Source organism: Leptidea sinapis, chromosome 36, assembly GCF_905404315.1.
Source record: "Leptidea sinapis chromosome 36, ilLepSina1.1, whole genome shotgun sequence".
Classification (NCBI taxonomy): Eukaryota; Metazoa; Arthropoda; class Insecta; order Lepidoptera; family Pieridae; genus Leptidea; species Leptidea sinapis.
This window is the reverse complement of record NC_066300.1, coordinates 5311515-5339198: the sequence shown is the minus strand read 5'-3', so window position 1 is coordinate 5339198 and position 27684 is coordinate 5311515. Positions and strand designations below refer to the sequence as shown.

General features: G+C 34.8%; 1 protein-coding gene across 4 annotated transcripts in view; it reads left to right on the top strand.

Annotated features, from left to right (window-relative positions):
• The window catches only part of LOC126975633 (fibroblast growth factor 22), a 253345-nt gene that overhangs the window by 195863 nt on the left and 29798 nt on the right, over positions 1–27684 (top strand). For all 4 annotated transcript variants that reach the window (XR_007731763.1, XM_050823638.1, XM_050823637.1 and 1 more), the window contains one exon: positions 20353–20456. Coding sequence is in view for 3 of the 4 variants with exons in the window: in XM_050823638.1 (XP_050679595.1) it covers positions 20353–20456 (104 nt within the window). In the remaining variant the exon portion in view is untranslated. The remainder of the gene's footprint in view (positions 1–20352; positions 20457–27684) is intronic.

Sequence of the window (27684 nt, the reverse complement as noted above, 5' to 3'; positions counted from 1 at the left end):
GTGAACTAAATGGTAGCGAATAACTTAATCATTATAAACTATTTCATTCAAGTTACGTAAGTTCAATTCCTTGATTAATAATAAATGGTGTGTAGGACGGATATTAAGTTATAATTAAGAATTAGATTAATATCGTAGTAAAAACTACTTCTTATGTGAGCTATTAATGAGAAAGACAATTTATTATGATTATTAACTATAATATATAAAGTTTTTCGGCCGCACACGATGGAACGACGATCTAGCCAAGATCGCTGGTATGGATCAGTACAGCGCAGGACTGATCGTCATGGCGATCTTTAGGAGAGGCCTTTATCCAGCAGTGAACGTCTGCCGGATAAAATGATGATGAACGTTTTGAATGACCAAATCTACATGCATGTATGTATGTAATAGCCGCTACAGCTAACTCATGAAACACCAAAGGCATAACAAATCAATTCACCACCAATTTGTACCAGTGGGAGACTTCTTTACACAGGATGCCGGCTAGATTATAGGTACCACAACGGCGCCCTAATTTCAGCCGTGAAGCAGTAATGTGTAATCATTACTGTGTTTCGGCGCCTAGTGAAATTACTTGTCAAATGAGGCTTAACATCTTATGTTTCAAGGTGACGAGCGCAATTATAGTGCCGCTCAGAATTTTGGGGTTTTTCAAGAATCCTGAGCGGCACTGAATTTTAATGAACAAGGTGTTACTTACCTTTACGTGAACGTTTAGTTCGTCCCATCATTGTTTCAAAGAGAGCTGTTAAGATTGGTGTCAAACTGACGTGGTAAGACTGTGACGGAAATTTCCTTCCGTAGTTTAGTAGTCCGTCGGAGATCAAAGTTACACTATGAGTATGTACTATCCAGTGACGATGGTTCATAAATTTTGGCGTATACTGAAATTCTGGAACTCAGCGCCAGATATGTCATGCGGTAAAGATTCTTCTATTCGAAGTGATAATTTTTAATATTAATTACTTACAATGAAATTAGCGCAGCCGGTGTTTTTCTAATTCAACTACAAACTTTAAATTTAAATGTTTTTTTTATAATAAAAATGCCGAGATGAACAGCATCACCTAATAGTATACCACAACTATTTCCGTTATCCATATATTTACTTTCGGGGTCAGCGCTAAAGATATTATTTTATATCAACAAGGTCAGCTCGGGTCAACATGGGATCCTAAATTATCTTAATTACTCTTCTTAGGTGGCTATCGTGCGTGTTTATTCCGTAATAAAATAAAACATTTAAAATGGTTTTTAATGATTTACAAATCTTTGCTGACGCTAAGACTAATTCAACAATTTTACTCGGCTATTGATTCAAACAGGTAGGTATTTCGAGATAATCTGAATGTTCGTAAACACAACTTTCAAATGAATGTATTCGATCATCAATTTCACACTTGTATTTATACATTTTGAGCATGAATTATGAAAGTGGTTAAGACATCTATTTATTTAACGACTGTCAACAAGTAGATATCACCAGTGAGAGGCTCCTTTGCGCAGGATGCCGGCTAGATTATGGATACCACAATGGCGCCTATTTCTACCGTGAAGCAGTAATGTGTAAGCATAACTGTGTTACGGTCTGAAAGGCGCCGTAGCTAGTGAAATTACTGGGCAAATGAGACTTAACATCTTATGTCTCAAGGTGACGAGCGCAATTGTAGTGCCGTTCAGAATTTTTGGGGTTTTTCAAGAATTTTTTCAAGGGCAGGGTGTATCACTTACCATCAGCTGACCGTCCTGCTCGTCTCGTCCCTTATTTTCATAAAAAAAGGTATAATCATAATATGTATCTAAATACATAACATAAAGACTGCGCCAGTTAAGTCTGCGAGTGGACAAAATCGGAACTAATTGTGTACATTCACACAGTCTTGAGCTGGGGTTTTCTTCTACAATCTAGAGAAAAATATAGAAATAGGAGAACATTTAGGAATAAGAGATCTGTGTTGATTTCTTCATGGCGTACCTATTCTAGAACTTACAAACCATGTCATAGCCATAATCTTACAATATACGAAACAATTTGTTATTTTTAAAGTAATATCCCACACTTATTGATTTATCGAGATCATTACTTACATTTAAATATGTATCAAACACTTGCGGTACAATTGTCACAGTACAAATCATAGACAGTAATAATTATATGGTTGTTTTCCCAGGAAATTACAATTCGTGACAAATTAGTCATGATAGACAAAATAGATCTCGAACACTACTTCTAAGCATAATATTGTTGCTAACTCGTGTACTTAACTGCTTTTATCTCTGTTTATTATACTGGGTGGCCGAGAAGTTGACGTCCAAAGCTAAAATTTGAAAGCCTCATGGTGATGAGTATTCGAATCACCCCTATGTATGTTCTACGATTTTGCGTAGTTTAGGAGATATTTTTTTTCCCTTTTATCAAGTCAAGTGTCAAGTGAGAGATCTATGTACAGGATATTTATCTAGCAAGTGATACTGTCAAATTACTATTATTACGACGTCTGAGTACTACAGTTTTGTATTCAAAATCGTTTTAACCTCATCTATTGCGGTCATTTTGTTGTCCAGATAAACAATTTGTCAAATCAACGTGAAATCTTAAAAAAAGTTTTGGAGTTATTTTAATTTTGCTAATCCAAAGAAGTATAATTTCTAACATTCGCAGAAGTACACGCACACTTTTTTTTTAATAATTTATAATTCTAGGCTCTTTTTCAGTCATCTCCTATACAATCATGGTACACACACTAAGATCCTTCGATTCTCACACACCTTTCCTATTCCAATCCATTATTTTTGCTCAATTTCTTTCATCAGTAATCTGCAAGCATTATTGTATTTCGGTCTGAAGGGCGCCGTAGCTAGTGAAATTAATAGACAAATGAGATTTAACATCTTGTGTCTCAAGGTGACGAGCGCAGTTGTAGTACCGCTTAGAATTTTTGGATTTTTCAAGAATCCTGAGCGGCACTGCATTATTATCAATTACCATCAGCTGCACGTCCTGCTCGTCTCGTCCCTTATTGTCATAAAAAATCCATGTTCACTGCTTATTATTTTTATTCAACTACTACCATAAGAGATAGAGCGGTGGTAATATTTTCAAAACTATTTTTTTCACCATTATTTTGAACAAAACGTCAGGCACACTAACAAAACAACATTCAATACATTTTATCTGATGGCTCTTTCTTTGGGGCAAAGTGGAGAGAAGGTTACTATAATATTTATAACCAAGCAAAAGACTTATGTGTTAACAAAAACAAATGTACAGTAGTATTTTAAGTAGATAAGTATGGGCATGATCAGAAATATCCTCAGATTAAACCATTTCCTCAGAAGCAAATTTGATCCAATGTACATCTCTTCGAAATGTTATCATGGATTTTTTATGTGTCGGTCTCAATGAGTCTTACATCTTTGTGCCGTTTGGTGTCGAGACACTTGGCCCGTAAAGGCCCAGAGGCGCGGTGAATGTACAAAGTACTATCTTCGCGCCTCAATAAGGCTACTAGTAACCCAAGTGCTGGCAGCTATTTCGGTCAACGGATCAGCCTAGCTATCCAACGCGGAAATGCTGCCAGTATTCTTGTTAGGCTTCCCCGTAATAATATTTTTAATTTTATGTGGTGATAGCATTGTAAATATAATTATAACATAAAGCAAAAGAGACAATTTGATACAGACGATTTTATAGAAGGTGTTAAACGCTTTCCACTTCATGATAATCGTTTCCGTATAACAAGGGTTAGTAGATTAAAAAACCAATAAATCTAAATGTTTAATATATCTTCAGCATGTACATAAAATGTTTATTTTCACTCGTTAAAGCGAACACATTGACACGGGAATTATTTGGGAGTCCACCACTTTGCTGAAGCACGCCGTAAAATTAAACAATAAAAAATTTATGACTCGAATGCCAAACTGAAAGAGTTTCCTGTACGTGTTAATAGTGAAATTATTGATATTATGTCGTTGTAAAAATATATTTTATAACAGTTTATTCACCTGCTTACACCGAGGATAGAGAAGGTATTAATGTTCTTGTTAAATATTTAATATAAGATAAAAATCCGTGATAACATTTCGAAGTGATTTAGATTGGATCGAATTTGTTTCTACGGGACTAGTTTCATCATCATTCAGCCGGAAGACGTCCACTGCTGGACAAAGGCCTCCCCCAAAGATTGCCTTGACGATTTGTCCTGCGCTGCCCACATCCAACCTATTCCGGCGGTCTTGACCAGATCGTCAGTCCATCATGTCCATTTGAGGACTTTACTGCACCACCGGCCATCTGTCCGTTGAGCTAAGTGCCCTGCCCACTGCCACTTCAGATTCATAACCGACATAGCGGTAACTTTGGTTCTCCTAAGGATTTTCTCATTTCTGATTGGAATGGTTTAATCTTAGGCTATTTCAGATAATGACCATATACTTTTCTACTCAAAATACTACTGTCAATTAGATTTCTTGTTGTCTCTATCCATAAATAAAGAACACTAATATAATGAAAACAATAGATTATTATAATTACAATATGTTTAATGTTGAATAAATATATTAAAACTGACAAGGTCAGAACTGTCGAATTGACAGTTGAAGTTGAGGTTGAAAAGTGAGTTGAAGCGATAATAGTTGAAATAATTCAAAATAGTGTCGTACCGATTTTTGTGGCTTCGATCATGAGAGAATTTATTGTCGCACGGTTTGACAATTCTGCTGTGAAACAATTTCATTATAAGAACAGGGAGCATATTTTACGAAATAATTATTGATGTTATGAAATATTATTAACAAATTCATAAGAAACATTATTTTATTTATTAAATACAGAAGAACGAATACAACAGTGACAAAACACGCTTGCGATTACGTATTCAGACACGTTCTGGAATACAAGCGTACTTACCTCCATCTAATATTATCAAATTGCTACCGAAATGAAAATTACGTCGTTACACTTATTGCAATACCTATACCTATTATTATTTGTATATTTCGTTAGTGATATTGTATCAATAAGAAAATTTTAATGGTGCTGGACGGGACACACCCTTCGGGGTATAGACAAATGAAGCAAATGTATCACAGACTGGTATCCCAGAAACTTAAAAATGAAACCGGGGGGACAAAACAGGAGATGGTCAGACGAACTTAGGACGATAGCAGGCAAGACATGGTATAGGTTAGCTAAAGATAGAAAAGATTGGAAGAAGTTGGAAGAGGCCTTAGTCAATAGGCAACCAGATAGTGATAGATACTTAGTTAAGGATAGTTTGTAAGTATATATGTAAATGATACTATCTGAATAAAGGCTTATATTATTATAATTATTGTATCAATAAACAAAATTAGCTATATTATAATACATATGTGTGTTGGTTCTGCAGTTAATTTTATCTGTAGTTTTACTGCCGTCTCATAAACTGGCGACCTCTCCAATTGTTTGCCATCTAGCTATGCGCGGTCTAAATTTAAAACTTGTTTTATTATGTTTTCGAAAGCATTTGCAAGCACAGATCTGTCATCTTCTTCGACGATCATTAAGGGATTTTAGTTTTTAGGCTTTAGTAACTGCAATTCTGACTAGGCTGGGCGTAGAACTTCACTCGAACTGAACTCGTTTCTAAAATCCTTTTTACATCATTTCAAGTCTTATGAAATGTAAGTATGCAATCAATCGTGGAAATTATTTAACAACGTGCGTATCTCGTTGACTCCTTCTCATCTCTGACCTTGGAACATAATAAGCGTAAGTCTAACTATCAATCAATTGTAATGTGATACAATGAATAGTTGATTGAATATGTATACACTCCTTTAATATAAAGATCAATGAACTACGGGAATAATTGATGAGACCTTAAAATAGTTACGATTTGCGAGCTCTGACAGGTCTATTAAACTGCTGGGAATGTTTTAGATATTCGCCAAGTCTATTCAACTTCAACGTGTGATACTCATACAAAGTGTCGAAGGCACATTCTTTTACACAATAAATTTATTTAATTATCGTGGTGTATCTTGGAGCATACCATAGTCCTCGGTGCCTATTGATTACAGGTCACATTGGTTTGACCGCTTCTGCAAAATAGACTGTGGCCGAATCAGGCTTGGGTCAATGCGGTTGTATCTAAGGATGTGAATGCCAGGGAAATTAAAAAAAAAACACAACAATCCAGCCTTGGAGGCTGCCTCAAATGATTTATTGCTGAGGCGAACTTGAAGCAAACGTTGTCCAAGGAATCTCCTGCCAGCCTGCCATTCTGCATTTCAATATTGGACCCGGTATTACCAGGACCAATAGTCACACTTTATAAATAATAATAAAAGCATAGATCTCATTTCATTAATTCGATAACAATAATAAAGCCGACACACACACACACACACATACTCACGCCTTGTTCCCGTCGGGGTAGGCAGAGACAATAGAATGCCATTTGCATCTATCCTTACAAACCTCATGCGCTTCCTCTACATTCATTACTATTTTCATACATGCTCGCCGGTTGCGGGTGCTTCGGACCTCTCCTTTTCTCAAAACGTCCCCAATTTGATCGACGAATGTTCTACGAGGTCTCCCACGACCGACTTGCCCACACACACTTGCCTTATATATTTGATGCGTCATTCTATAAAGCCGATATAATGATAAAATCCGAAACGCTCCTTTAAGCTCTGAAAAGGAGGATGGCGAGAAAGCATGTATTTTGGGACCCACTGAAATAAGTGGCGTACATCATGGAAACTAATTAATTATTGTAGTACGTAACAAAACTAAGAAAAAAGCAAATCGTAAGTAAGTCTAAAAAGTGGGAGAAAAAAGATACTTATAACTAAAAGTAAAATATAACCTAAAATTATTTATCAATATCTATTCGTCAATAAATATCTATTGTTAAATCAATAATTTGTGTCTTATGTCTATGCCTAATTACTGTCTGCTCAAATATAATATAATATATATGTGGAAGGTTGGCCAGCAGCTAATAATTTGAGGATTCATAATTCATTATTTTTTCAAGCAGATATCGAATCTTTTAAAGATACTTACCTACTGATTTTAGTATTAAAAAGGATAATATTCATATTGAATCTTATTGTGAATTACTTCTGAATTACTGATTTGAGTAGGTATATAAAGTTTGATGGTGTCATGTGTCATAACAAAAACGTTCCGCTAGTGCAAGATAACCTATTTTTTAATAAATTATATTCATTTATTTCTTACGACTCTCATATCTTAGCCCCTCAATAATTTTTGTATAAACATCTTATAAACGTAAGTTTATAATTAATATAAACTTTTACTTGTACGATGCTTCCTTAATTTTTATATTATTTGGGTCCATTCTCGCCATCCTCCTTTAGAGGTTACTAAAAAGCGGGCATACATATTTCCTCCAAGATTCTTGTACAATAACTTACCCGTTTTTAAAATTCTAAATTATTTTTCCGACAGCATATACAATCTGACATAACATGATTCTTACCACACCCACATGGAAAACCGGTGTGGAGTAGATTTCTGTTTCGTGGTACTGAGTGTTGCATGTCTTGGCCCCGATCCCATCCTCTTAACTTAAAATTTGACAACAGGAGCATACCTTGAAGCATACACACTCTAGACAAAGAACCTTGCCAAGCTATTTGTTTATAATATCAAAAGTTTGCTTAATAATTACTTACTAATTACTGCGTCTTCATTTTTCTCCATTTAAAACTCCTAAAGGGTTTATCTAAGTGATGTTATCCAGAAGCCGAATTTTATCATCCATGTCGGTCTTTTGGTTCAATCTTAAATTGAAAAGATTCACCTGAAATTTTAAGATTGTTTTGGGTGGAATCATCACGTTGTTTTTCCATTAAAATTATTTTTAGAGTAAGACCGTTTCTTGGACATTGCAACATTACTTTATTTTTCTAAAATAAACCTAGTTTAAGTTACTCCTTTTTATATCAGCTACCTGCCAATAAAAGTCCCGTCAAAATCGGTCCAGGTATTTCAGAGATTAGCCGGAACAAACAGACAGACAAAAATGGTGTATGTACCGTATATATATATTCATATACATGAAGTAAAAAACGGTTATTTAAATTTTACAAACAGATACTCCAATTTTAATTATATGTATAGATGATATACTATCGATATATTGAACAAGGACATTTCTAATGAATCATTTTACGCATTTGTCGAAATGCGTAGGCTTGCCAAAATACTAGTTATCATTGTTCCTATTTGATAAGCACGGCTTTATTGAATGGGCTATAAAGATATCAGCATTAAATAAATAATATAAAACGAAATGACAGTAGCGATAATTCGTGTCTAGACTGTTCTGAGGAGTTTATATGACGACTGGACTACATAGTTTGATGAATTATTTATGACAAAATTAGATTATATCCGTGAGTTTGGTGGCGTGTGTCTGTATTCCTGAGTCCTAAACTATAATTGTGGCTTTTATGCTTTATCTCACTTTAATTTAAAAGTATTTTTTGTGAAAATAAGAGATAAGACGAACAGGACGTTCAGTTGATGGTAATTGATACGCCGTGCCCATTACAACGCAATGCCGCTCAGTATTCTTGAAAAACCCCAAAAATTCTGTGCGGCACTACAATTGCGCCCATCACTTTGCGACATAAGATGCTAAATCTAATTTGCCAAGTAATTTCACTAGCTACGGCGCCCTTCAGAATGAAACACAGTAATTTTTACACCCACCATTTGTTGTAGTGCCCATAATCTAGCCAGCATCCTGTGCAAAGGAGCCTCCCACTGGTTTGTGATAATTTTGAATTAAGGAGTAATTTTTAACATGGACGTAAAAGTGTGATTGAGTTTCCTATACAATGTTTTCATCAAACAAAAATATACAAACATATCGATAGCATAATTATTAATTACATCCTCGATTTGTCGACGATAGATGTATTCGAGTTTTTATAGCCTTACGTGTGCAGTGTTCCTAATTTACACATGCTATGACAAAACTATATATCAGAATGGTATATGAACTTTAAAATAATTTGAATGGGAATTAATTTTGGTAAGTATTCCTATGTAGTAGTGACCGAGTTAAGTTCATTAACTGCTCATGGGCATGGTTTGGTGAAATGAACTCAAAATCTCTACTGCCCGTCCTTTCGTCTGTCTGTCTGTCAGCGGTCTGTATCTCATAATAATATAGACAGCTGAAATTAAATGAAATTATTTATTTTGCTTTGGAATAGGGTATATCCAGATCTTAAACATTACAATGTGTTCTTTATCCAGCTTAAATTAAAAGCAAAAACTTAATACCTATTTAAATATTCATTAATATTATTTTCGCGCAGCCATTTAAAGAGTCTTGGTATAAACATTTTATTTAACAGTATTTTCAAGTCCTTAGGCAATTTATAATATAATTTTATACACATGTTATGGCTATTTCACCTAAACAGCTGACGTGAAAATATATCTGTGGTTACGCACAAATTCGCAAGACTCGAAAATGTACATACATGGTAGATTTAGCAGTTTATGTTTTTTAAATAGCGTTTTGCAAGACGGCCACGGCCCTACCTCTACTATTGCACGTAAGCATTTTTTTTGGGCAACGAAAACTCGCTGCACATGTAAACCCCAATTTTCTCATATTAGGCCATAAGGGATAGCCTGTGTCTTCTTTTTTTATGAAAGAGGAGACGGAGGTAACGGGTCCCTTTCTTGTTAACCTATTAAGTACGTAGACAAAACGATTAATTGTGTGAAATGATAAAGGTATGTAGTATTGCCACTTTAACAGAAAATATTAAAAAACAATTTGGCTTATTCGAAAATGACCGCTACGCTATGCTATTGCCACAGTATGTTTGCATGTGTAAACACGATGTAACGCATATATCCTTAAGAAATGATTCACCTCCCTAGGTAGTTTCTTGCAAAGTTTCACTGTATCTATGATACAATAATTGCCCGGGTGACAGGTCATATCGATAGAGCCGAGAGTGGTACGTCACTATTCACGCCGCAGTGCTACGTGCTCGCGCGCACGTCGCCATCTTACGGTGCCAATGACGTCACGTCGACTGGTATAATGCCGCGAAAACGCCAACAAGGCCGAGCGATGACCGCGCGGCGATCACGTGAAACAACTTTAACTCGCACACTCGTCGTGAACTCATCCGTAAACAGTCTTCTGGCAGACTTTCCTGAAATATCAAACACGTGGGCTTCACTATGTCTGAGATGGCGATATAGTGCCGTGAATACATTGTTTCAATAATAGTTATACTATTTCGAAGCTTCAATATTTTAGATAAATAAAGGCTAAACATATGCGATGTCGACATTAAGTTACCATTATGATAATTGCTCTCCATTATTACATGTGTCTGTCTGTTTTTATATTATCAATGCTCGGCGCATTTCTCGCACATTATGTTCAAGGTTTTACTGTAATATTTTATTTAACTGGGTCTTCCAGTTACCTCTTATCTGCGAACTTCGTTTTTCTTCATCGGCTGTTACATAACTAATCAGTAGAAAATCTTGAAACTACCAGTGGGAGGCTCCTTTGCACAGGATGCCGGCTAGATTATGAGCACCACAACGGCAATTTCTGCCGTGAATCAGTAATGTGCAAGCATTACTGTGTTTCGGCCTGAAGGGCGCCGTAACTAGTGAAATTACTGGGCAAATGACACTTGGCAACTTATGCCGCTCAAAATTTTTCGTTTTTTCCTGAGCAGCACTGTCCAGTCAGCAGTGTCCTACTCGTCTCGTCCCTTATATTCATTTAAAAAAAAAACTAATTTGTTTTGCAAGCCACATTAAAAATAAACAATAACGACTCCAAACTTTTAGGATTGACATGATATTTCCATAACCGCGATAAGGATACGATTAACCGGTTACCATTCGGAAATATAACCTCCATTATCTAAATGAGAACTTATTTTAATTTCCTTAAGGTGATAGCCGCTTGTACCAATTTGCTAAGAACATCATAAAAGCAATCGTATTCTAAATACTTTAATGGAATATGTCGTTTTGTGATAATTTTATATTTAATTTGCATATTCAAATGCAAATTCAAATCATTTTATTCAAAATAGGAAATGATATCACTTATTGAACGTGAAACCTATTCCAAAAAACTATGCATCAGACCTGAGAAAAACGGGCGCAAAAAACTCAGCGGGCTTCTTTTTCTTCATAAAAAAATCTTAGCTAATAGCTGTGATAAAACGTGAACTTGACTTTTACATTGGGCTGTCAAAGACTATAATTAAGAAATCAAATATTATGCTACGCTTACACTCAGCTAAGTTTTACGTAAGTAAAGTCTGAGGAAAGTCTAAGTACGCTGTGCAGATCTCAGCCTTAGACTTGGATCGTACTGGAGGAACATCCAGAGAGAAATAGTGTTTTAAAATAATGTCCTGATTGTTATGGCTGCTCTAATATAAGGAGGCGAAGACCAATTGACATTCAACTACTTAATATCTATTACTTTTATGAATACAATTAATTTTTATTGATATTTAGTATAATACTGATAATAATCTTACGATACAAATAGTAGCTTTATATATTTAAAGGTGTTAATGAGTTTTTGTCAACTGTCGTTTATTACGAAACACCGTCGCAGTACCAGGGCGACATAAATCCAAAGCGGATTTCCTCCAATTGTCGTCAAACAAACAGTCATTGTAAGAGGTGATACTACGTCAAATGCTCAACACCGGAATCACGCCTGGCCAAACAATTCCCGCATCCAAAGCCTGATTCCTACAACTTTCTCCGTAATTATTATTTATCGATCGTGTCATCTTTGTCATTAATTCTATTAGGTTTCTAATTTAATGGGGCATTTATGAATGCATGGAACATTTAAGAAGTTATTTAATATTTTGAGTAATTATGTCGAAGTTCAAAGCGACTGAAGAATAGTCTTGTTAATTAAACGCTACCGTACTACATCAGATAAGAAAGTTTAAGCCTTTTTATTGGCTACCAGCTGAAAATAAAATACACATTTCACTAACTTGAGAGTGATAGAAAGAGAAACATTATTTTTGACAGATTCTATGATATTATGTACCTACTAGTATTTTTTTTTAATTTTATGAAAGATGTAGATCTAAGATATAGTTAAAAGTAAGCATCGTCTTCGATTGAAAAAAGTGCCGAACAAATATCTTCCAATCGTGTTTTCAGTTTAGGCAACGGAAACAAAAAGGTTTGATAACATATAATATATTTAAATTTCTCTTTGATAGGATATTTCGATGGTGTAAAATCTCGAGAAAATCATCGGGAGCCTAGCCTTAACGGGTCTTAACCGCGTAGAGAGCATTTCGTTTCGAATTATGCTATCCCTACGATCATATTTTAGTCTCTAATGTGTTAAAGTACAAATGTAAAAAAGAGAAATTGGCAGCGGTAATAACTCCTCAAAGTTTTTTTTTATGGAAGACGACAAATGAGCGTACATCCATACATCACCTGATGTAAGCTTATTAGTCGCGTGATATTCATTTTCATTCATCAGAAAATTATAATGAAGAATAAAACCTGTTTCTAATCAATTATTTTCGTGTTCTTCTCAGTAACATTTTTAATTGTTAACAGTTGAGGAATTCCCTCGTTAGGAGCCAACCTTGAGCGCAGTTACCACGTCATGGTAACAAAAAAGTAACCAGATTAATAATAACCAATTTCTAAAAGTCCAGTCCTTCAATAGTATACAATGTAAACAGATTTCACACTTTTTAAGACAAAGTCGCATAACTAACATTAAAGTTATGAATCTAGATTTGTCGGCTTAAGCGATGCCGCAGGGCAAAATCAAGTTAATTAATAACATATTATTGAAAGCAACCTGTCTAGACTCGCAGCTAGTTCTATAATTAATTATCTATTCCAAGGTCTATCTATATCATTATAAGCCTGTAAGAGACCCTCATTATCGCACGTAGCTGTTATTTAACTACGTTTAGCTTTTGCATAAGCTAATCATACAAATTAGAGCGAATTTCAGCAAAAAAGAGACATTCACATCTCAAACTGACAGCGATATTGGCGTTAATTAGCTAAACAGCAATAATTGTCGAACACGTCTTGCTTCGTGTGTGGTTGTTGCGTGACTGACTCTAATTACATTGTTCCGACGGGTGACGCCTTAACTAACGCCATCTGTGATTTCTGGTCGAGATTGAATCTTAAATACATTTTCTGCAGTGAAGCAATAATCTGCAAGCATTATTGTGTTTCGATTTAAAAGGCGCCGTTGTTGCCGATTTTACTGGGCTAATGAGACTTAAAAAGACGATCAAATGAGCACAGAATTTTGGTTTCAATTAAGACATTCTCATAAAAAAACTTGACATACATAGATTTAAAAAAAATCAAAGTACTTTTAAAGCAATTTTTTTCGTAAGTAACCTAAATTGAATGAATTAATTAGGTATAGCTTCTATACTAATCATTATCTTTGTAACAGCTATTGTGCTGCCTCTGTTCTTATTCTCCAACTCCAGCTGTGAATATTTTGAGCTGTAATCGTAATATTATTGGCCAATTCAGTCTGCTAACTTCCCAAGTTTTAACCATTGATAAATAATTATAAAAAAGAAAAAATGGCCTAATTTAAACGCTTAATAATTCGAAAACAAAACAAAAACTCACAGTCTAACTAAACACAATCATAAAGAGAGGTTATATCGTTATGGCCCGTATAAATCGCTACAATATATTGAATACCGTGCATCAAGGAATCACATTAGGAACTAAGGAGCGTGACCGCTTGAGGGCCCTCCTTACCTGATGATTTACTGGCCATTACTGATCATCCAGTTATGATCGGACCGTAAATATATGGCCACTGTCTTAGCATCAGAAGGATTTGCGTGCGGCATGGCTTTGAAACATTATTGTTATATATCTTCCAAAAATGATATATAATACTAGCTGACCCAGCAAACGTTGTATTGCCGATATTAAAATCGCGATGCAAAAGTAACTGTTGATCGTAGATGGGTGAAAATTTGAAGTTGTATGTATTTTTTAATGCCGACTCATAATCAAACAAATTTAAAAAAAATGACAAAAAAATTAAAAAAAAAAATTTGGCGTGGACCATTATGGACCACCCTTAACATTTAGGGGGATGAAAAAAAAGATGTTGTCCGATTCTCAGACCTCCCAATATGCACTCAAAATTTCATGCGGTCAATCCGGTTCGAAGGAGTTTAACTACAAACACCGCGACATGAGAATTTTATATATTAGATTAAATTATTAAAACTTTCGTGAGTGAGAATTCTCGAGTCAAAATGTTAGTTACCTTACTCCTCCGAAACGGCTTTACTGATTTTTACCAAATTTTATATTCATATTCAGTAGGTCTGAGAATCGGCTACTATCTATTTTTGATTCCCCTAAATGTTAAGAGTAGTCCACCCCAACTTTTTATTTTTATTTTTTGACAATTCTTTTATTTTTATTTTATTATGATTCACCATTGAAAAAAACACAAATTTAAATTTTCGCCCTTCTACGATCTTATACAATTTTTGTATCACGATTTTTATATTATTCTGTTCCATCCACCAAACCGATATAGGGTTGCAAGATGGCAATCGAATACAATAATTGTAGTACGATATATTTGGTAGGTCTGAGAATCGGTTGCATCAAAATTTTAATAATTGTTTTTTTTTTAATATGTAATATGGCATACGACATTTGCTGGGTCAGTTAGTATAAGTATATAATATATTTGGAAACTTATATGTGGAAATCAGTCAGTAAATTACCTTTCGCTAGTATTATCTCATACAGTTTTTTCATGAATAAATAATTTAGAAGGCTTTCCGCAAGTAACAAGGAATGGTTTTCCGTAAACCAAATTGAAATTATTATTTTATATTTATAAAACACGCTTTTATACACACACACTCACCATACAAACGTAGAGAGATATAATATTGGGAATGGAGCGATCTCGCGCAGGATATTTTTAATGATTAAATTAAAATGTATGTAATGTAATTTTATTTTATAAATAGATGCCTGTTTAATAGTTCCTGGTGCTTAATTACTTACTAATTCTTTGACATTGTTATGGATTGCTGGTTGACATTGATAGCTATTGCTGGTTAAGATTGTAAGCAATTGCAGGTTGACGTTGTTAGCTATTGCTGGTAAGTAAGTAGTTAAGTAGTAATTAAATTACTTTTTCCATAATTTACCATTTCATTTTCTTCGGTCTTGTTATTGCATCGCGGAACAGACGGTAGTTAAGGAACCTTTGTTGCAAAGCTTCGATAGTGACAGCCGGATTAAGGATGTGCTGAGAACCCCTCTTATTAAGTACACCTCATAACCTAGTGGTTATTGATCTCTAGGTCTGGTATCCCGGATACTACATCTGGTAGGTTCACTACTGATACTGCACATGATTTTATAATGAATATGAATGATGGATATATATCTACTATATAAAATAAATAATATAAAAAATAATATATAAAATTCTCATGTCGCGGTGTTTGTAGTTAAACTCCTTCGAAACGGCTTGCCCGATTCTCATGAAATCATCCCGATTTTTTTTTAATTTTTTTGATTATGAGTCAGCATTAAATATACATACAATTTCAAATTTTCACCCATCTACGATCAACAGTTACTTTTGTATCGCGATTTTAAAATCGGCAATACAACGTTTGCTGGGTCAGCTAGTAACATATAAATAATTCAAGACAATAGGACATCCTGTATCGCGAGAGTCCAATGACAACAATTTTACTTGTTAAATTTATTAAACAAAACAAAACCTACTTAAAATACATTAGGTTGTACCTTAGTGTACATTGTAATACGCTTGCAGTTTATGGTGGTTTACACACATTCAAACAAAATAAGTTAATGAAACCACATAATTTGTGTAAAAAAAGAGCAATAGTGAATGATCTGTATGGCACTGGTCTTCCAAAACTGGAGTCTGCTCAGTTTTTTTTATGGAATAGGAGGACAAACGAGCGTACGGGTCACCTGGTGTTAAGTGATCACCGCCGCCCACAATCTCTTGCAACACCAAAGGAATCACAGGAGCGTTTCCGGCCTTTAAGGGAGGAGTATGCGCTTTTTTTTAAGGTACTCATGTCGTATCGTCCCGGAAACACCGCATAAGGAAGCTCATTCCACAGCTTTGTAGCACGTGGAAGAAAGCTCCTTGTAAACCGCACTGTGGAGGACCGCCACACATCCAGATAGTGGGGATGATATCCTAACTTGTGGCGAGTCATGCGAAGGTGGGATTCGGTTACAGTTGTATATATACTTTTCAGCTCAACACTTTTCAGTGATCCCATTGTGTGACGTTCGGAGCTGAACTGACATTTAGGGGTAAAAATATAAATAATTGTGGCACTAAAATACATATTATACAAAACTGACAATTAAAAGTTGTAACTAAAAATAAACAATCGCCTCATTGAAAATAATAAAAAATGTATGTGTGTATGTATAAAAGTTATTAAAATATATAATTGATTATATATCTAAGTTCTTTGAAAGACCGTCGAACCTAAAGAGACATAATATTTTTATATAAATTATTACATAATATAGCTGATTCTCCATATCTATAAAGTAAAATAGGATTACACTGCAGAAGGTAGGCCTTCCCCGATGTAAAGATGTATTAGATGATGCCTATGCGAGAACAGTACTAGGAAAGAACAGGTTTATAATTCGGGCATGTAGCTGAAATGAAATATGTCATATTGACATATTTCATGAAAAGTTAAATGTTTTCACATCATTGGTTTGCGATAATTTAAATAAGTACTGATTTTTTCAACCCCATTCTTATATTTTTTTCTCATTTCTTAACTCATTTGTAACTAATTCATTATAGTATTGTATAATAGGCGTGTACAGTATTGTGTAACTTATATAGCTTGTAATTAGTTGTTAATTTGTATTACTTTTGTTTTGTGGTTTTTATCTTACCGTTGCTTACCTTTTAACTAAAAGTGTCGTATAAATTGTTGGAAACTTCACTGGTGAAAGTGTAAGTTTTAAGATTTGTTAATATTTAAGTATAATAATACTGTTTGTTTCCTATACATGAATAAATAAATTATATTGCTATTATAAATTAATCACCATATTTCATCATCAATGATGCTTCACAGGTCGATAACTCTATGCATTAAAAACTTAAGTTATAATAACTTGAAACAGAACTTATTACAACCAGATTTTAACAGGTTTCTATAACGCGATTATATTTAAATGACACATAAATGATTTATTGATGAAATGAAAGTAATATTATGATGTATAACCGGCAATCGAAGTTCCGGTTCGGGTTCCGTACCGGTTCAGGTGTTAATTAAAGATATATCGCAGGTTTCTTGTTGATGATACTGTTACGGTTTATTAATTGACTTGAAAAGTGACTTCCAGTGAGTTGATATACACAAATATTTTAGAATACTTATCCTGATTTTTGATATTAGAAGACAAATATACGATCAGTACACCAGTGGGAGGCTCCTTAGCACAGGATATCGGCTTCAAGCAGTAATGTGTAAGCATTACTGTGTTTCGGTCTGAAGGGCGCGGTAGCTAATGAAATTACTGGGTAAATGAGACTTAACATCATATGTCCCAAGATGACGAGCGCAATCGTAGTGCCGCTCAGATCTTTTAGGGTTTTTCAAGAATCCTTAGCTGCACTGCATTGTTATGGGCAGGGCGTATCAATTACCATCAGCTGAACATCCTGCCCGTCTCGTGCCAAATTTTCATAAAAAAGATCGCAGTTATGGACTGTTAATGGTAGCTGGATCATCCTGTCCTCAAAAACCCTGTTTTATTATAACATTGAATTTTGTAAGTAGTTTCCTTAAAAATTCAAATTTGAAGTGTTTTGGAAAAGTTTACCCATTATTTTTAATACCTAGTATGTTTTAGCTGTCGTGAATTTTTTTTTAGTTAATTTACAATTTTTTTTTTTCAATTCAGTACGTTGAATCTTTTGATAGTTTTTTGTTGCAAATGTTTCCATTGATTGTATTTAAAATAACTTATATGGTAATGTTATTATTGATGTGAACGTGTTTCTTGCCACTGATTAAAACTTAATGTCTAACTTGATATTACTTACTTGGTTTCTTTAATGAAAAATGTGTGTTGAGTTTCTCAACCTTATTTTGCACACCACCCACTTTGAGGATATGTTATTTTCTAGAGTATTTTCGTGTATTTTTTTGGCTTTTTAGACTATAGTTTTTAATCTACCCACGCCCCATCTGCGCCATCTCAATGCCCCCTAATTTTCTCTGGGTCTTCTACTGCCCCCCCCCCCCGAAAGTATCAAACGCCCACAAGGGGGCGTTATCGACCACGTTGAGAACTTATGTTCTCTATCTAGAAGCAACCGTTCTTGTATAGATGCTTTCCATCATAGTGATTGTCTCTCCATTCATGTAGTCTAATAACATAAGTTCCTATAAACGTCTCTGAATTTACGACGCTACTTTGGCAAACGGCAAAGTGTATGGTAATATTAACCAAATGAGCACTTAACTTGCAGGCGTCTAGGCAATTATTTTGAGAAAACGCACGCATCGTAAATGCCTTTAGTGTCGCGTTCAAAGGGCTAAATTATTGTAATGTCTTATGCTAGGAATTCATTGTTACAACCCTATTTTAAACCTCAAAGTTTATCTACTTTTAATCTAGGTTCTTTTTGAAAAAAACCATTATGCGTGATAAACATTTTTGAATTTGCTTCTTAGTTTTTTACAATAATTGTTGTTAAAGTGGCCTTACTATCATTTTTAATTGTTAAAAAATTTCGTTACTAAAACTCGACTACTACTATTTTTTCTCAAAATTGATTCCTATACAATTCTTTTTTGATGTCATTTCTAATATACTAGATACTACTACCTCTTCGGAAACAAGGAGAAAGAAGGCGCAAGAAACTTTCCCAGCATTCTTTTTTTGCGCTCGTGTTAATAAAGTATTCAATATTGTACTGTCCTTGCTATTGCTATAAAATAATCAGAATAATAATCATAAGTCTCAAGCTTTCCGATCACTTGGATATTCAACTGTGTATTAGTAGGATTTACGACAGAGCCATTTTTAATGAAACATTTAAATAAATATATATAGATAATGCTATGAACAGTGGCTGAGGCTTTATTATAACAGTGTATACATTTGTATGTTATGAAGCCTACTAGAATTAGTTACAATCAATCCCTTATTTCTAATGTTATAATTATGAAAATCACTATAAAGAGCAAAAAGGTGACGACTTTTGTGCACGTATATTAAATTTTCATATATGTATTAACAATGAACAGTCATAATATTTTTTTTTTAATTTAATATTAACTAAGTACTATATGCCTATCACTATGCGAAATTGTACCGGCATTATGTTGACGTCTGGCATTTTATAACCGCGGGTTTTTCGAGGAAGTTCTTGCCTCGCACGGCCAATGGAATCAACTACCTCACCGCTTCCATTACGTGAGTCTCTTGCCCGTTTGCCCCCTCTGATGTAAAATAAACTCTTTTTTATGAAAATAAGGGATCAGACGAGCAAGACGTTCAGTTGATGGTAATTGATATGCCTTGCCCATTGCAGTGCCACTCAGGATTCTCTAAAAACCCAAATATTCTGAGCGGCACTACAACTGCGATCGTCACCTTGAGCCAAGATGTTAAGTCTCATTTGCCCAGTAATTTCAGTAGCTATGGCGCCCTTTAGACCGAAACACACTAATGTTTATACATGTGGTACCCATAATCTAGCCGACATCCTGTGCAATGGAGTCTCCCACTGGTAAAACTTACTCTTGTCATGAAACATTAACGACCGTTCCCAATATTCAGTCTATCTCTTACTTGAGATAAAAATCGTAACAATCGTTGACTTTTCTGTCCCAATAAACTTATCGACGGTAACTCACCTTATCCGTATACGCTGTCTGTCAATGGAATGACGTATAGCTTACCAGCGGTAGAAGTTTTTATGGAAATTGCAATTCACGCGTCCCAATATAAGGCGATAAAAATGACTTATCGGGTATATTGGGACAGCCTCAGATTATTGAGAGCTAATAACTGACAGTAGAAGGTAGTAATTTATCATTATCTGTAGATACTATATTGGGAACGGCCGTTAGAGATATCGAAGGTCCTAAATAAATCATTTCAGCTTAAAATTAACGTCAAGTACTAGGTAACTCTACTTTCACTAGTAACTCTATAATATATATACAAGAAATTAAAATGTATATTCATTGTTTCAGCGATACTTCAGCGTGCGACTTACAAAGTCGGCCTCCTGACGATCCAGGGGGTTTCCACCTGCCTCTACCTCTGCATGGATGCCTGTGGGTTCCACTACGCAAATGTAAGTACGCCCAAAAAAATATATTCTTGTCTTTTGCAGCAATAAGTTACGGAATGAGAGAACCGGCTTGAGAAAAGTAACCGTATAATTCCAGCCGTACTCTAAGAAGTCTATAAAAGAAGAGGTTATACCCCACATGAAACTCCTTAAGATCCTATGCCTTTAAAAGTAACGTCTTGAGGATGTACGCAGTCCCTGGTAACAGCTTTGATTATTAGGATATCAGCCCCACAATGGATGTTTGGCGTTCTTCTACAGTGCGGTATTCAAGGTACGAATGTACCAAGCAATGCAACGTACCGGAATACGTTGGATGAGGGCAGTGCAGGACCGATCGTCGTGGAAATCTTTGGGGGAGGCCTTTGTCCAGCAGTGGACGTCTTCCGGCTGATGATGATACAATGTACTTCCTTGTGCCGTTTTTCCAGGACGATACGATATGGGTACCTTTAAAAATTACATGTCTTCTCTAAGGTAGGCAATGCTTCTGTAATTCTTCTCATGATGTGGGTGGCGGTGATCGGTGTGTGTGGATTGATACATCTGCTGTACTCAAAACTCTTGTTTTTACGTATTAATTTACTCTTAATTTTTGACCTACTCGTATAAGGCATTGGGGATTTGACGATTGAGTATTTTTTGTTAAATTAAACGTAATTAAACGTAAGTAGTTTATTATAATTGAAATGATTTGTAAAAAGTTGAAGCTGTAAATTTTAAAAGAGTGGCAATGAGTAGCCTGCTACTCCTTCTCATTTAAGCTCAACCTTTTCCGATGTGCTGGTAAATATAAAAAGAATAGAAAAATTTTGACATTCATAACTGTCATTTCCTTGACCTTGTTCTTCTTCACGTGTTTTTCCATTACTGGAGGGCAGCAGTAAGATTATTAAAAAATTTCCTTTTTTAAACTTTTTTTTATTCTTGGACTGTCTTAATGCCAGTCCACTCCCTTATTATGAGCAAAGACTTCTTTCTTGTTCCAACACCTCATTTCCCTATAATTTTCCCCATCAAATTAGTATGCAGCTGGCGGTACCTAACGTTGCGTAGTATATGACCGAGGTACAAGATCTTTCGCTGTTTGATAGTTCTCACTAACTCGATAATCTTCTGCATTCGGACAAGGACACTTTAGCCGCCCAACTTATGCGAAGCATTCTACGATACGTCCACATCTCGCAGGCTCCAAAAGTCTTCCACTAAGGTCCATGCCTCACAACGATATACAACAACCGGCCAATTCCTTGACCTACATGAATATAGTAGATTGTTAACCAAGGATTCCTACTCGGTCTAACTACCTCGGGAATTGATTCTTTCGGCCCGTGTTAAACACGCTTTTTTTCATTACAAATATGAGGAAAATAAAACTAGTTGTTTATATAAACTATTTATTGATAATATATAATAATATTAGTAGTACCTATTTCAAATGAATTGTCAAATTAGGATAATTTACGTCGACTTTTTAAATTTTAAATATGGAACTCACTGCGTAATTGTTGCGGCTTATCGCTCAAAGAAGTTTGCGCTACGTTCACACTGGCTGTTTGGAAAGTCACATGGCCGCAGATTTTTTTTAAATTAGTTTTTTTACATAAAACTTTTGGATTTGATCACTTAACATCAGGTGACCCGTCCCGTACGCTCGTTGGTCCTTCTCTTCCACAAAAATATTATAAGTATTTAAAAACAGACACTAAGGGGTGAAGGATTAATCCACGGATTTAAGTGCATTAATCCAAAACATAATATTTACAATAAACACTGTTATCTTGAGAAGTTAAAACTTCATCAAGGCGAAGTTAATGATAATTATAAAATATTAACTATTTTTATGTTCTATATTATTAAAGCAACAGCATTTTAAATATAAATAATTGTGTATAAGTTACTTTGGTACATTTTTCTCTGACTAAACTCGCTTCCTTAGTCAACTTTTGCTCTTAATAGTGATTTTCATTATTATAACACTAGAAATAAGAGATTGCTTGTAACTAATTCTAGTAGGCTTCATAAGATACATAATAACTTTAATGGTTAATGTATACACTTCTATAATAAAGTCCCAGCCACTGTTCAGGCATTATCTATAAATAAATTTAAATGTTTTATAAAAAAATGGCTCTGTCGTAAATCCTATTACTCCACAGCTGAATATCTAAATGATCGGACAGCCAGTGACTAGATTGTGATTATTTCATAGCGATAGAAATGACTGTACAATATTGTATAATTTTATTGAAAAGAGCGCAAAAAAGAATGCTGGGAGAGTTTCTTGCGCTTCTTCTTCTCTTTCAAAGTGACATTTCTTTCCGAAGCGGTAGTAGTATCTAATATATTAGAAATTATTTCAAAAAGAATGGTAAAGGAATCAATTTTGAGAAAATAAATGCCTTTTATGCCTTTTAACTTGCACAGGCTTCATTCAAATAAGCATTACTTAGCAAATCGTAACAGGTCAGTACTATTTAATGTCTAAATAAAACAAATTGCCTACAGAATAGTGCGTTTCCAAAAGTTTCGACTCACCTAAAGATTTTATAATATAATTAGATTAGTGGTGCTTTTTTTGCGTGGAGTACCAATGCGTGTGTTAGCAAAAGTGTGAGGCAGTAATGAGAAGCGACGCCATTTTAGAACATTTTCTCTATTGACTCGACATATATCATGCCTCGTAACATGCTATACAGCCGCTGATAAACGTTAAGCAGTTGGTAGTCTGTTGAGTAAACATGGACATTGACGTAACATTAACATCAACTCTGAACTCGTCAAATTTTATTACTAAGGGTGAATACAGCCAAGAGCGGAAGCGGGGTTAAAATTGTATTTTCTGCGCGTTATTTTTAGAACTACAGGTGATTATAGTCTCTATTTATAGGATAATGCTTCCCCGGTGGTTACTTTTCCCGTGGGTTAGTAAATTCCTTAAAGTAGAGCAAGCCTTTTGAGCTCCAATTGCCTTCAGGTAACCTGAACGCGCCTTTGTAGGTAGGCATATAAAATATATAGTGTACTTGATGAAATTAGAAGCAATTTGTTTATATTTTTAATTATTCTTAATTCTGTTTGCTTATATTGTTTAGAACATGCATCGCTAGTTATTTCAATGGTTGGCGTTTTCGCTATATCCGTGAAAAATTTATTAATTCTATAAAGTTACTCAATGTCATTCAACTAAATTAACTCAGCTAAATGTAAGTAAATTATATTTGTAAAATGACTAAACTTTTATTTGTTGTGGTGTAGTAAATACTTTTTGACAAATACCTACAGTGTGTTTTAGCTGAAAGTATGAGAGTGATATTGAAAGAAGAGTGAATGCAGGAAACATTGTGAATGGAGCATTGCACTCCTTTAAGAACAGGCAGAAGGTGTCTAATAAGGCTCGTTTGGCTGTGCATGAGGGGGTGTTGGTTCCAACACTCATGTACGGAAGTGAAAGTTGGGTATGGCAGAAGAAACATGAAAGCAGAATAAATGCAGTTGAGTTGAGCGTTGAGAAGTATTATAGGAGTTCAACTGAGTGACAGGATAAGAAATAGTGAGATAAGGAAACGTTGTGGTCTGAAAGAAGATGTTGTGACAAAAATTGAGATAGGTATGCTGAGATGGTTTGGACATGTCGAGAGAATGAATGAAGAACGATTGACGAAGAAAGTGTATAAGGCCAGTGTGAATGAAAGTGTTGGAAGGGTAGACCTAGACGGACGTTTCAAGATCAAATCGGGGACGTCTTGAAAAAAGGCCAGGTCAAGAGTACCCTATACCGGAGAGCATGTATGAAAGGAATAATGAAAGTGGACGAAGCGAAACAAGTATGTAAGGATCGTAGCAAGTGGAAAGAAGTGGTCTCTGCCTACCCCTACGGGAAAGAGGCGTGATTTTATGTATGTATGTATGCATGTTTTAGCTGCCCGTTAAACTATTGCAGCATTGCAGACCTGTGTAACGATTGACAAAGTACGTCGCGTATTTTCTTAAATGATTCTACTATCAAATAAAATAAGACAGTTCTAAAATTCACTTTATATTTAAAAAAAAATTGAATAGTCGTTTAAAACAAATACTATTAAATTACATTCTTACAGTTATATAACAGTTATCATCTATGATTACATCTATTATAATAAATTTTACTTATTGTATATATTATCTACATTTTACACAATTAAATATAAAAAAACATAATTTTATTTGTATTAATAAGAAGAAGACAGTACATAACTATTGTTATGTACTGTCTTCATCATTATTGATTGGAACCCCTTCTTGGGTATAGGCCAGCTCCTCCAGCTTTTTATGACAATAAGGGACGAGATGGACAGGACGTTCAGCTGATGATAATTGATACGCCCTGCCCATTACAATGCAGTGCTGATCAGTATTCCTGAAAATCCCCAACATTCTAAGCTGTACTACAATTGCGCTCGTCTCCTTAAGACATAAGATGTTATGTCTCATTTGCCCATTAACTACACTAGCCACGGCGCCGTTCAGACCGAAACACAGTAATGTTTACACATTACTGTTTCACAATAGAGATAGGCGCCGTTGTGGTACCCATAATTTTGCCGGCATCCTGTGCAAAGGAGCCTCCCACTGGTAAATGACGTCTCTCGTGTATACAGGTTAAGCTAGTATTAAGCCTATAGAAAAGTTCAACACATCCATCATTACAATATCGCCTTCACATCACAACCTTTGTTAACATGCCTGTGTCATTACGTACGATCCGTCATTCGTCAGTAGATGCAATCCGGTCATAATAACAAGTGAATTTTATCAAATGATCTAATTTAGGATCGATAGATCAATCAATGATTAATGATCCTCATGTATGGTGAAAGTTCTGGTTTGACCGTGAACCCTTGATTCTTGAATATTTAATGGTTTTTTTATGTAATATTTAATTTATGCAAATGTATTCAAATTAAATTGATTTCTCTCTGAAGCAACGGATTATGATAGTTTAAAACATGTATGTTCGTCAAGCGTAGGCCTCAAATGATGGTAGGTACACCAAACAATTAAAGAGGCGCCGGTGACTAGGTAAATTTAAATATATTTTGTTTTATGTCTTAAACTATTAATATAACATAATTTTTTAATCAGTATTAATATACTTTTACAATGAAAACATTATGTTTTTAATTAGCATTAAGCCGTTTCGTAATTCGATCTGTGATATATTATTTGTTATAACACCAATACACATACTGTCAAAATTTCATTGGTTTAAACCGCTAACAGACGGTCGGACATCCGAATCTAAGGCGTAGATCTATAGAGCATATTTAGACTTTGCTTAAACTTTACTTACGTACAACTTAGCTGAGTGGGATAAATGCGAACTTAACTTTTGCATTGGGCTGTCTTAGCATAATTTGAGTTTTCAAATAACTGTAAAAACTAAGACAAAGATTACGCTAAGCTTACTTACACTCAGATAAGTTTAACGTAAGTAAAGTCTCAGCGAAGTAATTACGGTCTATAGATCTTAGCCTTAGTAACAGGGTTCCAGTTGGAATATATCTAATGATACAGGACTCTATAAAAGCAAAAAGGAACAAAGTAAAGTATACTGCAACACAATTAATGACGTGTTCAGGTCATCTTTCAATTAAAAAACTTCAGTTTAATTAATTAATGATTTAATCAACTACAAATTAATGAGACACTAAATACTCGTTCTATCAAAATAAACTGAAGCGCAATTAAAGTAAATTTGATACGCTCAAATAACTGCTACTTTACAAGATAGATATAAAACATTGTGAAGGCGACCGGCGGTAAATACTGTAATCACACGGTGTACAGACTTGACCTTAATGAAGATGTTTCGGGGATTTTAATGTCGTTTGGTAGATTATAATCGCTGCATGCATCTTAGGGTCTGTTCATGTTACGTTATTAGCGGGTAAAAGTAATAGTTATGGTAGCAACTTTACCTCCTGTCCATTTCAATTTCAATTTATTGCAATTCCATAAATACATTCCTTTAATGTAACATTTGGAGTAAATACTAAAATTGTATGTTAGGAATGCTGAATTGGTTTGGACACGTGGAGCGAATGAGTGAAGAAAGAATGACGCATCAAATAATTAAGGCAAGTGTGTGTGGGCAAGTCGGTCGCGGGAGACCTCGTAGAACATTCGTTGACCAAATTGGGGACCTTTTGAGAAAGGAAAGGTCCGAAGCACCCGCAACCGGCGAGCATGTATGAAAAGAGTAATGAATGTAGAGGAAGCGCGTGAGGTTTGTAAGGATAGAAGCAAGTGGCATTCTATTGTCTCTGCCTACCCCGACGAGAACAGGGCGTGAGTGTATGGATAGATGGACTATAATTGTACAAGGCAGTATTATGGATACCCAGTTTGAGTGTCGCAATTTGGTTTGAACAGCAGACCGTTGTAGGGAGACCCATATTTTTATTTATTTTCGTTTGTGTCGCTTAGGAAATCATTAATGGCGTAGTAGCACTTTTCTAATAAAAAGTTTCTTAATATTTTAATAAATTCATTTTCGTTATCTATGCTTCGAATTTTGTCTAGCAGATAATTATTAATTTACTAATTTTGATTGCGGGAGTTATAATTTATTTATATCTTTCGTGAAATCGACGGGGTTTATTTTCTTTTTTTGTATGATTGTGCATGTGCAGTATGCAGCTCCATTACAATGCATTGTCGCTACTGATTCTTGTTAACTACAGCAATGAAACTGTGATTGTAACTTTTAACAGAGTTAAAGATGTGTTTACTGCATGTGAATTTGATTGACCGTCTTTTTCACATGATCAAAAAATATGACTTACAATATACGCTATAAAAAGTAGTTAATAATTTTAAAATACGGAGAGATATTAGTTTATTGTAACAAAAAATTAGTTTTAAGGTTTGTTTTGGGTATTAATTCCGGTTGTAATATATTTTTATTAAATTAATTAATTTTAAATCGCTTATTTTAAGTCTAAATCCATTACCCATTTGAAAAGATATATCATGAGACATGAGAAAAACGGACTAGAAACTTAGCAGGCTTTTTTTTTTTTAAATAAAATTAATATATTAATAACATTAAATAAGAAAATAAGGGACGAGTCGAACAGGACGTTCACATGATGGTAATTGATATGCCCTACCCATTACAATGCAGTGCCGCTCAGGATTCTTGAAAAACCCAAAAATTCTGATCGGTACTACAATTGCGCTCGTCACC